General features: G+C 38.3%; 1 protein-coding gene across 1 annotated transcript in view; it reads right to left on the bottom strand.

The window, feature by feature from the left end:
* Positions 1–1,083: 1,083 nt before the first annotated feature.
* Positions 1,084–17,443, bottom strand: part of LOC131018203 (sclareol synthase, chloroplastic-like) — a 31,360-nt gene continuing 15,000 nt past the window's right edge. Inside the window, exons 9-13 of the mRNA XM_057946928.1 lie at positions 5,453–5,668; positions 4,517–4,661; positions 3,332–3,577; positions 1,516–1,793; positions 1,084–1,150 (exon numbers count right to left, since the gene is read on the bottom strand). Of these exons, the coding sequence (XP_057802911.1) occupies positions 1,084–1,150; positions 1,516–1,793; positions 3,332–3,577; positions 4,517–4,661; positions 5,453–5,668 (952 nt within the window). The remainder of the gene's footprint in view (positions 1,151–1,515; positions 1,794–3,331; positions 3,578–4,516; positions 4,662–5,452; positions 5,669–17,443) is intronic.

Below are 17,443 nucleotides of genomic sequence, written 5' to 3'. Positions count from 1 at the left end.
GTAAACCTATTTTGATTATGAATCGTCATACACGTACAGTCCTTCTATCATCTAATTTTCCAATTGGATATTGAGTATGGAATTAAATCGAAAACTCAATATAATCCAATAATCATATTTTCAATTGAATTCAATAACTCTTTAATGAATCATAATTCATTATGCCCTGGCCAAGGTCTTCAAGTTATGAACAATGAAAATTATAGGAAATTCTCTTGTCTCACAAGTAATAGATTCTTTATTGACCACTCATTAATCTCCATATAAGTTCATATTTCATCCAACATAAAATCTTTAGTGATTGACTAGCAATCAGAAAATATATCAAAATGAAATAGAACTAATACAAGATTACTATGGTGTCTCAAGTCAAAGGACTAATCGTATACTATCATAATATAGTAATTCTCATTTCGATAAAACAAATTCCATATAAGAATTTCTATCGGGTCAGTTCGGTGTACTTGTTCTCCAACAAGCACCCACATATATACACTTACGTCAACTACGTTAATGTTGATGAAACGCAACATTCTCATCTTATGAGTGTGTATCATATGTGCGAGCTATTTCCAACAATTCAATATCCTTTTCTTGAATAGTTATTTCACTCGGAACTATTTTAAGACCAAAGCTTTAAAGACATATTTCATAATCACCATCATATGCGTGATCATATCTTATAACTCTTTATGGTCTAAGGACTTCATCTAAATCGCATTAGATAAATAAATGCCTTTATTAATATAAATTCCAATGAGATTGAATTTACATATAAATAAAAATGACCAATCTAATTGGTGCGCCGGATGTAACTCTTTCATTATCTACCAACCTTTTTTTAAAACCCATATCATCCCAAGTGATATTCTTATGGGACGGAACCCTACATTCCTCCAAAAATATATCTTTGCATCAATAATGCCAATAACAATTTTTCGGGCATTAAATCAAAATAAACATGTACAACAAAAAAAGAGTAATGCTCACGTGGATTAAATGCCATCGGTGCTCACAAAAGGAGAAAGAGTATAATTAATTTAAAATCGATAGTTCGTGATTTTAAAAAAGAGTTTAGATAAATCAGGATATAATTAGTATTGCAAAAAGAATTAATTTTTTTTTTATCAGAAAAAGAGGGTAATATAATTAACCACAAAGCATTGGTACCAGAAGTACCAACACAGTACAAAAGAAGAGATTAAGGCGCCCAAAACAAGGGCCAAAGTCTCCAGGAAAAGAGAACAAAAAACAAAGAAAGAGCAAAGCAAACATTTTCCCCCAATCAAAACAGTAAAACCCAGCAACTAGTCAAGAAGGTTTGTGCTTGAGAACCAAGCTCTAAACTATATTACCATGAAAGAATTTAAATTTTAAAGTGATATTTACCATGAACACAAATTTACTTGAAATTTAGGAACTATATTAATATGGAGTTGTGTGAAAGTGCTAAGGAAAGACAAATATATGTAGTGGAAGTGAAATATTCCTAATTTAATTAATTATAAGCCAGGGAAGGATTTCAAATCATCCTTCAATTGTTGAGGAGAAGTAAATTGGTCGCTGCTCGAGTACACATAACAACCAACCTTACATGCCTCCATAAATATATCTTTGCATTTTCTTGGGAAAATGGTTCCTTTTTTATACACAATCTGCATCACTTTTCTCCTGTGATATTCAACTATTTCTTTTATCTCTGCAATAGCTTCCTCTTCACTAACACCTCTTCCATCTCTCCCAACGGCTAGCAGAATGCTCATACTGCTTCCTGTATTCTCGTTGCGCTCCTTCTATCAAATATACGTTACTTTAAGTTTTGGTATTGGTACTCCATCCGTCCATAAAAAATTGTCATGTCGTGGACGGCACGAATTTTAATAAAATGTGAATGAATTTGTTAGTAGAGTAGGGGTCTCACTTTAAATAGGAGTGGAGTTGTGTGGATCCTACTATTATAACTGAAAATAGCAAATTTTTGTATATGGATGAAAAAAAAAAATTGTGATAAATTTTTCGTGGATAGAGAATTATCATTTATAGCACGAGTTGCATAAATGATTTAACCTCTCAAAAAACACGAGAATAAAAGGCCCCAAACTATCAAAAAAAAAGTTGTAAGTATGGTAGAGATCAAATTTCCAAGCCATATGAGTTGTCCGAGCCCAATTTTATCTAGTGTCATATTTACTACTTTGCGTCATAGTTAATTACTATTCCCTCCTTTCCATTAGAATAGATTTAAATTTTTTGACACAAAAATTGAAAAACTTATTTTTGAGGGGCAAAGCGGTGTGGTGAACATCAATTAATCATTTTAAATTTATTTTTTTCACTCAAAAAAAAAGAAAAGAGTCTATTCTAATGGAACTTCCTTCTTGTTTTTGTTGGCATAATTCAAAGTATTAACATATGATCACATTTTGATTTTGCACAGCAACTTAAATATCAAATTAAGAATCACTTAACTTTATAATTTTGATTTTAATAAAAAGTTGGATTTCCAATAAATTTATGCTGAGATGGCCGCCTGAAAATACTAGGTAGCCAAATCGACCAACTTAAAAAACAACGTCACTTTTACTTTTCAAAAAACGTAGTCCGTTAATTACTGACATCTAAATTGTGTTTTGACAAATCAAAACACAACAGATTCCAGCTGCCTAAGCAAAATTGTATTAAATTAAAAGTTCAATGTGCAAAACCAAAATTTAATTATTCAAAGTTCAATAACTAATTACTCCCTCCGTGCCACTCTCGTTTTCCTTTTTGAAACGTCCCACTAGAATAAACTTATTTTCTATTTTGAGTAAAAAAAAAATGTACTTAATTAATATGTACCACACCACTTTTCTCATAAAATGTAAGTTTCTTAATCTCCGTATTCAAAAAAGAAGTGAGCCTATAGAGTGGGACGGAGGGAGTATATGCTGTGATCCCTAATTTAGAGCATTCACAGCAGATCTCTCAAAATTTTACTCCTAAGAATACTCCTAAAACCTCCCCTAAATTATTTTTAACTTCTATTTACAATTGCACGCAACAACTCTCCTATTTTTCAATACCTATTTTATAAAAATGATAATTTACTCCTTTTGTGGCGGAAGAATGAAAAATATTTATGCCAACAAAAAGCAAGTGCAAATTTAGGATTATATATGAGGGAGTGTAAATTTTTTTGTGGGCCTAACTTAATATAGGTGATCTGTTGGATGATCATTTTATCTCACTTATTTTAGCTCAAATTTAAAGTTAGGATCGTTTTTGAGTGATCTGTTATGGATGCTTTTAGAGAGGTCGGACTATTTTTACGATCTCGGAGAAACGTTACCTCAAAACTGCAGACGTCGTTGAGCAGCCGGGCAACCATCGAACCATGCTTACTCAAATCAGTGCACTCTTGACTCACAAGCATTTGATCGGACAATTTTGCGCCGATGAATTGCATCGAAACGAGAACTAAAATTCTGTAACTAATCGACACCCACGAGGAAGACATGTACTCATCCAAGCTTAGTTGCGTGCCATCACTCCATGTATCTAATTCTATCTTGAAAACTGATAGTATTTCAACCCACTGCGAATGTAATATGAGATGTTATACAATGTTGCAATGCTGATTTTTTAGAAGAAAAAAAATTTGAAAATGTAAATCTTTTACCTAAAGATGGATATTAAATTTCACAAGAAAAATATATATATATATTCCTTTCGGTTGTTGAAAACTAGTCCATTTTTATCATTTTGGTACTTTCACAAAAATAGTCTATTTCCATTTATAAACACTATTCTAAAACATATTATCCTAAATATATCAACTTATTTACCTATTCTAGCACATAGTGGACCATTCTCTCCATTCACAAATCACAATACAATTAACTATCATAGATAATACCATATTTTAGGTGAAACCATTTCTCCACTCATAATGCATTCAACCATTTTTATTAAAACCCATATCGTCCATTTTCATAACTATTTTTGAGAATGGAGGGAGTATTAATTATTGACAAATTCACGACACATGCTGTAATTTTAAAAAAAAAAAATAGGCTAATTATAATTTATAATTTGAACTTTGAGCGAATTTCCATTTATAACTTCAACTTCGATTTTTTACATTTTGTATTCCCTGAATATTAAGAAATTGTTTAATTATGATCCGTTTAAAATTTTTCGACGCCAAATGGCTTACGGCCGTTTTGGACAATCTATTGAGGGAAGACAATGACCTAACAATAAAAAGTAGATCGGTGGTTGCCCTCATTTGGCCGGAAAATCCACTTCTGGTGTCGAAAAATATCAAACAGATTATGATTAAATAATTTTTTAAAATTTAGAATATACAAATTAAAAAATTTGTTAAAAGTTCGACTATAAACTATAACCCATATATTTTATTATTAATGAACGAACAAACAACTAAAATCTTTAAAATCAGAAAAAAGAAAAAATTTAAAATGCATATCTTTTCTTTCTTTTTCTTGGTGGGGGGAGGGGGGTAGGTACATACCAATCCAATTATAAATTGTTTGACACTGCGTCCTTGTTCGACATGAGCCATCTCCGCCAAATCATTCACTGTATTGTACAGTGCTGTAAAAAGAATTTCTACTGCTTCGGAACCGTATTCTGCAGTAGCCGGCTTCTCTTTCCATCTATTTTGTTGGTTAATTATATACCCGAATAAGAAGAGGGTGTTTGGCTGAGCTTAATTATTTAAAATAGCTTATAAGATGTTTTAAGAGCTTATAAAATGTTATTTCGTAAGAATTTATAAGTTATCAAAGTATTTGGATAATTAAGCTTGTAAGCTAAAGAGAGAATTTTTGTTAGAGAGAGAAAATCAAAAGGAGATGAAATTAGAATGATATATGATGAAAAAAAAATCACCGTTGAGTTATTTTAATAAAATGAGTGTTGCTTATAAGATAATGAGAAAATAAGTTAGGATAGAGACTTATTTTTTGGAGAGCTTAGTTTGCCAAACACTTTAAAGGATAAAATGAATGTTGCTTATAAGATAATGAGAAAATAAGTAAGGACATAGACTTATTTTTTGGGGAGCTTCGTTTGACAAACACTTTGAAGGAAGCCAAACACACTCTTATTTTTTTCTACCCCAACATGTTTCATTATCTTATTAGCAACACTCATTTTACAAAAATAATTCAGTTATAATTTTTTTGTTTCATCATATATCATTCTAATTTTATCTTTCTTCGATTTTTTCTCTCTCTAACTAAAACTTTTCTCTCTGTAGCTTATACGCTCAATTATCCAAACACTTTGACAATTTATAAGCTTTTATGAAACTAGATCTTATAAGCTCCATGAGTTTATAATAAGATTTTTAAAACAAGCTTAGTCAAACACCTCCTAGGTAGGAAATTGAAGAAAATCATTAAAAAAAGATGCATGGGGTTGATATAAGAAATTATAAGCTTACTCTTTTACTAATTCAAGAATCTTGTAGCACTCTTGTGTGGAACCACCATGATCGAACAAATCATCAATGAGTGTGACAAGCACAGATGTTTTAGCACTGGCTAGACGAGCATGATCAGACGCAAGATCACCGATAACTAAGGAAGCTAGAAAATTATTAATGAGCACAACATCTCTTCCAAACTTCAAGGTGTCCAACCTACAATCTGCATACCACCTGCATCATGTAATTCAGTTTATGTTCAAGCTATATATAGGCACTACAAAAAATATTTCTATCAGTGATATGAGGTTTCGTAACTAGTATTCGTGTCACAAAAATTAGTGGTGTTTGAAAGTGTAACTATTAGTGATTACCTACATCGATCATCAAATGTCACTCATGTTTATAGCACACGTACATTATTCCTACCAAGCCTCATGTCACTAGTGATTTTTTTTTTTTTTTTCTGTAGTGAGGGTGGAGTTATATACACATCAGATTTGTCATATAAAATAGATTTGGATGAAACATTAGGATCGGAAGTCATTGCACAAAAAAATGAATTCAGAAAAATGATACTCCCTTCGTTCCACTTTAATAGGCTCGTTTTCCTTTTTGGGACGTCCCACTCTAATATGTTGGAATAATAAATTAAACTTGATTTAGGAAGAAGATATTTTGTATGAAAATAATAAATAATAGAAATAGAAAATGTAGTAAGAACAACCTAGAATCTACTAGCTAGTGCACACGTGAAATTGAAAAGCAAAAGCAAAAGACTAATCTAGAACCTAGTAGATTAATTTAGAAAATTGCATAGCTAGATTGTTCTAGCAAATACTTAACCGACCTTTGTAGGCTATAAATATGCTTTTAGTTTGTAGGCAAATTAAGGAGTGAAGAAAAGTGAGTTTGTATAATAAAAAACCCACAAGTCCACCTATACGTCCACTTACCCCATTCACATAAATAGTTTCATCACTATTTTTTTTTAACACACACGTCCTCTCACACACTACACATTTATTCTCTATCCTCCAAATTTAGCCAAATTTTCCTTTATATATTTCTTAAATTCCAACAAAGTGGTATCAGAGCCACAAGATTCTACTTGTGGTATGGCGAATTTACAATCGTTTCAAGTCCCCATGCTCAACAAGAGCAACTTCGACAATTGGAGCATCAAGATGAAGGCGCTATTGGGAGCCCACGACGTTTGGGAGATCGTGGAGAATGGCTACGAGGAGCCGCAGGACGAGGCCGCACTATCCCAACAACAAAAGGATAGATTGCGAGACGCGAGAAAGAGAGACAAGAAGGCTCTCTGTCTCATTTATCAAGCGCTAGGGGACGATGATTTCGAGAAAATCTCGAATGCAAGTACCGCCAAAGAAGCGTGGGAGAAGCTCCAGAACGCGTGCAGAGGAGCGGAGCAAGTAAAAAAGGTACGACTTCAAACTTTAAGAGGAGAGTTTGAGTCATTACATATGAAAGAGTCCGAATCAATTTCGGATTATTTTTCAAGAGTCTTGGCGGTGTCTAATCAAATGAAAAGAAATGGTGAAAAATTGGAGGATGTTAGAATTATGGAGAAAATGTTGCGGTCACTAACCCCAAAGTTTGAGCACATTGTGGTGACGATCGAAGAAACTAAAAATTTGGAGGAGGTGACAATCGATCTCTTGTTGGGGTCGTTGCAAGCATACGAGGAGAAGCAAAAGAAGAAGCAAGAAATTTCAGAGCAACTTTTAAAGTTGCAAGTAAGCCCGAAAGAGAAAGAAGAAGGTCCGAGCAATGGCCATGGACAGTTCGGGAGAGGACGTGGCCAAGGACAAGATCGAGCCAGAGGCCGAGGCCGTGGACGTGGACGTGGACGAGGACAAAGAGGCTTCGTCAACAGTGGTGAAAGAATTGAGTTTACAAATGGTCGGGGGAGGAGCAACCTGCAGTCGAGGTACGATAAATCCTCAATAAAGTGTTATAATTGCCATAAATTTGGACACTATGCTTCCGAGTGCAGAAGTGAAAAAGTAAGGATTGAAGAGAAGGCCAATTACGCCGAAAGTACAAATCAAGATATTGGTAGTGTGCTTCTGGCATATAAAGGAGAAGCTGGAAGACAAGATGACACGTGGTACCTCGACACTGGTGCTAGCAATCACATGTGCGGGAAGAGAAACATGTTCGTGGAGCTCGATGAATCAGTAAGTGGCAATGTCTCCTTTGGTGATGAATCTAAAATTCCAGTTAAAGGAAAAGGAAAAATTTTAATTCGCTTGAAGAATGGAAATCATGAATTTATTTCCAACGTTTATTACGTGCCCAATATGAAAAATAATATCTTGAGTTTGGGACAACTCTTGGAGAAAGGTTATGATATTCACATGAGAGATTATAACCTTTCAATATGAGATGGCAAAAATAATCTTATTGCCAAGGTGCCAATGTCTGAAAATAGAATGTTCTTATTGAATATTCGAAATGACATGGCAAAATGCCTAAAAGCGTGTTACCAAGATAAGTCTTGGTTGTGGCATCTTCGGTTTGGGCACTTAAACTTTGGTGGATTGGAGTTATTGTCAAAGAAGGAGATGGTGAGAGGACTACCATCCATCAAGCATCCCGATCAACTCTGCGAAGGTTGTCTACTCGGGAAGCAGTTCAGAAAGTCATTCCCAAAGGAGTCAAGCTCAAGAGCTCAAAAGCCACTGGAGTTGATTCATGCTGACGTGTGTGGGCCGATAAATCCAAGCTCCCTCGGTAAAAATAATTATTTTCTGCTCTTCATTGATGATTTTTCTAGAAAAACGTGGGTATATTTCTTGAAGCAGAAATTAGAAGTATTTGATGCATTCAAGAAATTCAAAGCTGCCGTCGAGAAGGAGAGCGGACGACAAATCAAGGCCATGAGGTCCGATCGAGGCGGAGAATTCACGTCAAGGGAGTTTCTAGAATTTTGCGAAGCAAATGAAATTCGGCGGCCCTTGACAGTTCCGAGATCCCCTCAACAGAATGGAGTGGCGGAAAGAAAAAATAGGACAATCATGGAGATGGCGAGGAGCATGCTAAAGACGAAGAATCTGCCTAAAGAGTTTTGGGCTGAAGCAGTGGCGTGCGCGGTGTACCTGTCCAACCGATCACCGACAAGGAGCGTGTGGGGAATGACTCCACAAGAAGCCTGGAGCGGGAGAAAGCCAGGAATTTCCCACCTAAAGGTATTTGGAAGTAAAGCCTACGTGCATGTACCAGATGAGAGAAGGAAGAAGCTCGATGATAAAAGTGAAGCATTCATCTTTATTGGGTACGACTCTAACTCTAAAGGCTATAAGTTATATAATCCAAATACCAAGAAAACAGTGATAAGTCGAGACGTGGAGTTCGACGAAGAAGGAGTCTGGGATTTCAGCTCCAACGGTGACTTCACCTACACCCCACAGTTAGAAGAACAAAGAGCAGAAGAGCAAGTTGGAGAAGTCCAACAAGAGCCAGTGACTCCACCAGCTTCACCAGTGCCAGTCACTGAAGACTCGCCACCATCTTTCTTAAATGAAAGAGCTACACCACGAGCAAGGAGTTTGGGCGAGATATATGAGGAAACTGAAAGGTTAGAAGATCTTACCTTATTTTGCCTATTTGCTGACTGTGAACCTGTTAGCTTTGAAGAAGCAGCAGATAGTGAAAATTGGCGAGTCGCGATGGATGGAGAGATCAAAGCCATAAAGAAGAATGATACATGTGAGCTCGTGACACTACCAAAAGGGCACAAGGCTATTGGAGTCAAGTGGGTGTATAAAGTTAAGAAGAATTCCAAGGGTGAAGTGGAAAGATATAAAGCGAGGCTCGTCGCAAAAGGATATAGCCAAAGAGCTGGAATTGATTATGATGAGGTATTTTCTCCCGTCGCTCGATTAGAAACTATCAGACTAATACTCTCTCTTGCAGCCCAAAATAGATGGAAGATTTATCAAATGGATGTCAAGTCAGCCTTCTTGAATGGATATATAGACAAAGAAGTCTATATCAAGCAGCCAATGGGCTACGAGGTGAAAGGGCAAGAAGATAAAGTCTTGAAGTTGAAGAAGGCTCTATACGGACTAAAGCAAGCACCAAGGGCATGGAACAGCAGGATCGATAAGTACTTGGAGGAGAATGGTTTCACCAAATGCCCTCACGAGCATGCTCTCTACGTGAAAGCCAATGAAGGAGATGTCTTAATTGTGTGCTTGTATGTAGATGATTTGATTTTCACAGGAAATAATCCAAAGATGATTGAGGAGTTCAAGAAGGCCATGTCAAAGGAGTTTGAGATGACAGACATTGGGCTGATGGCGTACTACCTCGGCGTAGAAGTCAAGCAACTCGAAGATGGGATCTTCATCACACAAGAAGGATACGCCAAGGAAATTCTCAAGAAGTTCAAGATGGAGGACTGCAAAGCAATCAACACGCCAGTGGAATGCGGGATAAAATTATCCAAGAACGATAGAGGAGAAAAGGTGGACCCGACATTGTTCAAGAGCTTGGTTGGAAGCTTACGGTACTTAACTTGCACAAGACCGGACATTCTTTATGCGACAGGACTCGTGAGTCGCTATATGGAGAATCCAACCACTACGCATTTTAAGGCGGCAAAGAGAATACTACGATACCTCAAAGGTACGCTCAACTATGGCCTGTTCTATTCAAGTACTGATGATTATAAGCTTGTTGGGTATAGTGATAGCGATTGGGCTGGAGATAATGATGATCGGAAGAGTACAAGCGGATTCGTATTTTTCATGGGAGACACTGCTTTCACCTGGATGTCAAAGAAGCAACCTATAGTCACGCTATCAACATGTGAAGCTGAATATGTGGCTGCCACATCCAGTGTTTGCCATGTAGTTTGGCTACGAAGTTTACTGGAAGAGCTTGGATGGCCACAAAAGGAGCCAACAACTATTTGCGTGGATAATAAGTCAGCGATCGCGCTATCCAAAAATCCAGTGTTTCATAATCGAAGCAAGCATATTGACACCCGCTTCCACTACATCAGGGAATGCATCGCAAAGAAGGAGGTCCAAGTGGAGTATGTGAAATCACAAGATCAAGTTGCCGACATCTTCACAAAGCCGCTCAAATACGAAGACTTTATCAAGTTCAGAAGTTTGCTGGGAATGACAAATCAAGTTTAAGGGGGAGTGTTGGAATAATAAATTAAACTTGATTTAGGAAGAAGATATTTTGTATGAAAATAATAAATAATAGAAATAGAAAATGTAGTAAGAACAACCTAGAATCTACTAGCTAGTGCACGTGTGAAATTGAAAAGCAAAAGCAAAAGACTAATCTAGAGCCTAGTAGATTAATTTAGAAAATTGCATAGCTAGATTGTTCTAGCAAATACTTAACCGACCTTTGTAGGCTATAAATATGCTTGTAGTTTGTATGCAAATTAAGGAGTGAAGAAAAGTGAGTTTGTATAATAAAAAACCCACAAGTCCACCTATACGTCCACTTACCCCATTCACATAAATAGTTTCATCACTATTTTTTTTTAACACACACGTCCTGTCACACACTACACATTTATTCTCTATCCTCCAAATTTAGCCAAATTTTCCTTTATATATTTCTTAAATTCCAACAAAGTGGTATCAGAGCCACAAAATTCTACTTGTGGTATGGCGAATTTACAATCGTTTCAAGTCCCCATGCTCAACAAGAGCAACTTCGACAATTGGAGCATCAAGATGAAGGCGCTATTGGGAGCCCACGACGTTTGGGAGATCGTGGAGAATGGCTACGAGGAGCCGCAGGACGAGGCCGCACTATCCCAACAACAAAAGGATAGATTGCGAGACGCGAGAAAGAGAGACAAGAAGGCTCTCTGTCTCATTTATCAAGCGCTAGGGGACGATGATTTCGAGAAAATCTCGAATGCAAGTACCGCCAAAGAAGCGTGGGAGAAGCTCCAGAACGCGTGCAAAGGAGCGGAGCAAGTAAAAAAGGTACGACTTCAAACTTTAAGAGGAGAGTTTGAGTCATTACATATGAAAGAGTCCGAATCAATTTCGGATTATTTTTCAAGAATCTTGGCGGTGTCTAATCAAATGAAAAGAAATGGTGAAAAATTGGAGGATGTTAGAATTATGGAGAAAATATTGCGGTCACTAACCCCAAAGTTTGAGCACATTGTGGTGACGATCGAAGAAACTAAAAATTTGGAGGAGGTGACAATCGATCTCTTGTTGGGGTCGTTGCAAGCATACGAGGAGAAGCAAAAGAAGAAGCAAGAAATTTCAGAGCAACTTTTAAAGTTGCAAGTAAGCCCGAAAGAGAAAGAAGAAGGTCCGAGCAATGGCCATGGATAGTTCGGGAGAGGACGTGGCCAAGGACAAGATCGAGCCAGAGGCCGAGGCCGTGGACGTGGACGTGGACGAGGACAAAGAGGCTTCGTCAACAGTGGTGAAAGAATTGAGTTTACAAATGGTCGGGGGAGGAGCAACCTGCAGTCGAGGTACGATAAATCCTCAATAAAGTGTTATAATTGCCATAAATTTGGGCACTATGCTTCCGAGTGCAGAAGTGAAAAAGTAAGGATTGAAGAGAAGGCCAATTACGCCGAAAGTACAAATCAAGATATTGGTAGTGTGCTTCTGGCATATAAAGGAGAAGCTGGAAGACAAGATGACACGTAGTACCTCGACACTGGTGCTAGCAATCACATGTGCGGGAAGAGAAACATGTTCGTGGAGCTCGATGAATCAGTAAGTGGCAATGTCTCCTTTGGTGATGAATCTAAAATTCCAGTTAAAGGAAAAGGAAAAATTTTAATTCGCTTGAAGAATGGAAATCATGAATTTATTTCCAACGTTTATTACGTGCCCAATATGAAAAATAATATCTTGAGTTTGGGACAACTCTAGGAGAAAGGTTATGATATTCACATGAGAGATTATAACCTTTCAATAAGAGATGGCAAAAATAATCTTATTGCCAAGGTGCCAATGTCTGAAAATAGAATGTTCTTATTGAATATTCGAAATGACATGGCAAAATGCCTAAAAGCGTGTTACCAAGATAAGTCTTGGTTGTGGCATCTTCGGTTTGGGCACTTAAACTTTGGTGGATTGGAGTTATTGTCAAAGAAGGAGATGGTGAGAGGACTACCATCCATCAAGCATCCCGATCAACTCTGCGAAGGTTGTCTACTCGGGAAGCAGTTCAGAAAGTCATTCCCAAAGGAGTCAAGTTCAAGAGCTCAAAAGCCACTGGAGTTGATTCATGCTAACGTGTGTGGGCCGATAAATCCAAGCTCCCTCGGTAAAAATAATTATTTTCTGCTATTCATTGATGATTTTTCTAGAAAAACGTGGGTATATTTCTTGAAGCAGAAATTAGAAGTATTTGATGCATTCAAGAAATTCAAAGCTGCCGTCGAGAAGGAGAGCGGACGACAAATCAAGGCCATGAGGTCCGATCTAGGCGGAGAATTCACGTCAAGGGAGTTTCTAGAATTTTGCGAAGCAAATGGAATTCGGCGGCCCTTGACAGTTCTGAGATCCCCTCAACAGAATGGAGTGGCGGAAAGAAAAAATAGGACAATCATGGAGATGGCGAGGAGCATGCTAAAGACGAAGAATCTGCCTAAAGAGTTTTGGGCTGAAGCAGTGGCGTGCGCGGTGTACCTGTCCAACCGATCACCGACAAGGAGCGTGTGGGGAATGACTCCACAAGAAGCCTGGAGCGGGAGAAAGCCAGGAATTTCCTACCTAAAGGTATTTGGAAGTAAAGCCTACGTGCATGTACCAGATGAGAGAAGGAAGAAGCTCGATGATAAAAGTGAAGCATTCATCTTTATTGGGTACGACTCTAACTCTAAAGGCTATAAGTTATATAATCCAAATACCAAGAAAACAGTGATAAGTCGAGACGTGGAGTTCGACGAAGAAGGAGTCTGGGATTTCAGCTCCAATGGTGACTTCACCTACACCCCACAGTTAGAAGAACAAAGAGCAGAAGAGCAAGTTGGAGAAGTCCAACAAGAGCCAGTGACTCCACCAGCTTCACCAGTGCCAGTCACTGAAGACTCGCCACCATCTTTCTTAAATGAAAGAGCTACACCACGAGCAAGGAGTTTGGGCGAGATATATGAGGAAACTGAAAGGTTAGAAGATCTTACCTTATTTTGCCTATTTGCTGACTGTGAACCTGTTAGCTTTGAAGAAGCAGCAGATAGTGAAAATTGGCGAGTCGCGATGGATGGAGAGATCAAAGCCATAAAGAAGAATGATACATGTGAGCTCGTGACACTACCAAAAGGGCACAAGGCTATTGGAGTCAAGTGGGTGTATAAAGTTAAGAAGAATTCCAAGGGTGAAGTGGAAAGATATAAAGCGAGGCTCGTCGCAAAAGGATATAGCCAAAGAGCTGGAATTGATTATGATGAGGTATTTGCTCCCGTCGCTCGATTAGAAACTATCAGACTAATACTCTCTCTTGCAGCCCAAAATAGATGGAAGATTTATCAAATGGATGTCAAGTCAGCCTTCTTGAATGGATATATAGACAAAGAAGTCTATATCAAGCAGCCAATGGGCTACGAGGTGAAAGGGCAAGAAGATAAAGTCTTGAAGTTGAAGAAGGCTCTATACGGACTAAAGCAAGCACCAAGGGCATGGAACAGCAGGATCGATAAGTACTTGGAGGAGAATGGTTTCACCAAATGCCCTCACGAGCATGCTCTCTACGTGAAAGCCAATGAAGGAGATGTCTTAATTGTGTGCTTGTATGTAGATGATTTGATTTTCACAGGAAATAATCCAAAGATGATTGAAGAGTTCAAGAAGGCCATGTCAAAGGAGTTTGAGATGACAGACATTGGGCTGATGGCGTACTACCTCGGCGTGGAAGTCAAGCAACTCGAAGATGGGATCTTCATCACACAAGAAGGATATGCCAAGGAAATTCTCAAGAAGTTCAAGATGGAGGACTGCAAAGCAATCAACACGCCAGTGGAATGCGGGATAAAATTATCCAAGAACGATAGAGGAGAAAAGGTGGACCCGACATTGTTCAAGAGCTTGGTTGGAAGCTTACGGTACTTAACTTGCACAAGACCGGACATTCTTTATGCGACAGGACTCGTGAGTCGCTATATGGAGAATCCAACCACTACGCATTTTAAGGCGGCAAAGAGAATACTACGATACCTCAAAGGTACGCTCAACTATGGCCTGTTCTATTCAAGTACTGATGATTATAAGCTTGTTGGGTATAGTGATAGCGATTGGGCTGGAGATAATGATGATCGGAAGAGTACAAGCGGATTCGTATTTTTCATGGGAGACACTGCTTTCACCTGGATGTCAAAGAAGCAACCTATAGTCACGCTATCAACATGTGAAGCTGAATATGTGGCTGCCACATCCAGTGTTTGCCATGTAGTTTGGCTACGAAGTTTACTGGAAGAGCTTGGATGGCCACAAAAGGAGCCAACAACTATTTGCGTGGATAATAAGTCAGCGATCGCGCTATCCAAAAATCCAGTGTTTCATAATCGAAGCAAGCATATTGACACCCGCTTCCACTACATCAGGGAATGCATCGCAAAGAAGGAGGTCCAAGTGGAGTATGTGAAATCACAAGATCAAGTTGCCGACATCTTCACAAAGCCGCTCAAATACGAAGACTTTATCAAGTTCAGAAGTTTGCTGGGAATGACAAATCAAGTTTAAGGGGGAGTGTTGGAATAATAAATTAAACTTGATTTAGGAAGAAGATATTTTGTATGAAAATAATAAATAATAGAAATAGAAAATGTAGTAAGAACAACCTAGAATCTACTAGCTAGTGCACGTGTGAAATTGAAAAACAAAAGCAAAAGACTAATCTAGAGCCTAGTAGATTAATTTAGAAAATTGCATAGCTAGATTGTTCTAGCAAATACTTAACCGACCTTTGTAGGCTATAAATATGCTTGTAGTTTGTATGCAAATTAAGGAGTGAAGAAAAGTGAGTTTGTATAATAAAAAACCCACAAGTCCACCTATACGTCCACTTACCCCATTCACATAAATAGTTTCATCACTATTTTTTTTTAACACACACGTCCTCTCACACACTACACATTTATTCTCTATCCTCCAAATTTAGCCAAATTTTCCTTTATATATTTCTTAAATTCCAACAAAGTGGTATCAGAGCCACAAAATTCTACTTGTGGTATGGCGAATTTACAATCGTTTCAAGTCCCCATGCTCAACAAGAGCAACTTCGACAATTGGAGCATCAAGATGAAGGCGCTATTGGGAGCCCACGACGTTTGGGAGATCGTGGAGAATGGCTACGAGGAGCCGCAGGACGAGGCCGCACTATCCCAACAACAAAAGGATAGATTGCGAGACGCGAGAAAGAGAGACAAGAAGGCTCTCTGTCTCATTTATCAAGCGCTAGGGGACGATGATTTCGAGAAAATCTCGAATGCAAGTACCGCCAAAGAAGCGTGGGAGAAGCTCCAGAACGCGTGCAAAGGAGCGGAGCAAGTAAAAAAGGTACGACTTCAAACTTTAAGAGGAGAGTTTGAGTCATTACATATGAAAGAGTCCGAATCAATTTCGGATTATTTTTCAAGAATCTTGGCGGTGTCTAATCAAATGAAAAGAAATGGTGAAAAATTGGAGGATGTTAGAATTATGGAGAAAATATTGCGGTCACTAACCCCAAAGTTTGAGCACATTGTGGTGACGATCGAAGAAACTAAAAATTTGGAGGAGGTGACAATCGATCTCTTGTTGGGGTCGTTGCAAGCATACGAGGAGAAGCAAAAGAAGAAGCAAGAAATTTCAGAGCAACTTTTAAAGTTGCAAGTAAGCCCGAAAGAGAAAGAAGAAGGTCCGAGCAATGGCCATGGACAGTTCGGGAGAGGACGTGGCCAAGGACAAGATCGAGCCAGAGGCCGAGGCCGTGGACGTGGACGTGGACGAGGACAAAGAGGCTTCGTCAACAGTGGTGAAAGAATTGAGTTTACAAATGGTCGGGGGAGGAGCAACCTGCAGTCGAGGTACGATAAATCCTCAATAAAGTGTTATAATTGCCATAAATTTGGGCACTATGCTTCCGAGTGCAGAAGTGAAAAAGTAAGGATTGAAGAGAAGGCCAATTACGCCGAAAGTACAAATCAAGATATTGGTAGTGTGCTTCTGGCATATAAAGGAGAAGCTGGAAGACAAGATGACACGTAGTACCTCGACACTGGTGCTAGCAATCACATGTGCGGGAAGAGAAACATGTTCGTGGAGCTCGATGAATCAGTAAGTGGCAATGTCTCCTTTGGTGATGAATCTAAAATTCCAGTTAAAGGAAAAGGAAAAATTTTAATTCGCTTGAAGAATGGAAATCATGAATTTATTTCCAACGTTTATTACGTGCCCAATATGAAAAATAATATCTTGAGTTTGGGACAACTCTTGAGAAAGGTTATGATATTCACATGAGAGATTATAATCTTTCAATAAGAGATGGCAAAAATAATCTTATTGCCAAGGTGCCAATGTCTGAAAATAGAATGTTCTTATTGAATATTCGAAATGACATGGCAAAATGCCTAAAAGCGTGTTACCAAGATAAGTCTTGGTTGTGGCATCTTCGGTTTGGGCACTTAAACTTTGGTGGATTGGAGTTATTGTCAAAGAAGGAGATGGTGAGAGGACTACCATCCATCAAGCATCCCGATCAACTCTGCGAAGGTTGTCTACTCGGGAAGCAGTTCAGAAAGTCATTCCCAAAGGAGTCAAGCTCAAGAGCTCAAAAGCCACTGGAGTTGATTCATGCTGACGTGTGTGGGCCGATAAATCCAAGCTCCCTCGGTAAAAATAATTATTTTCTGCTCTTCATTGATGATTTTTCTAGAAAAACGTGGGTATATTTCTTGAAGCAGAAATTAGAAGTATTTGATGCATTCAAGAAATTCAAAGCTGCCGTCGAGAAGGAGAGCGGACGACAAATCAAGGCCATGAGGTCCGATCG

This window comes from Salvia miltiorrhiza, chromosome 3, assembly GCF_028751815.1.
Source record: "Salvia miltiorrhiza cultivar Shanhuang (shh) chromosome 3, IMPLAD_Smil_shh, whole genome shotgun sequence".
In the NCBI taxonomy this organism is placed as follows: domain Eukaryota; kingdom Viridiplantae; phylum Streptophyta; class Magnoliopsida; order Lamiales; family Lamiaceae; genus Salvia; species Salvia miltiorrhiza.
Note: the sequence above shows the minus strand (reverse complement) of the source record. Positions and strands in the feature narration are given on the sequence as shown.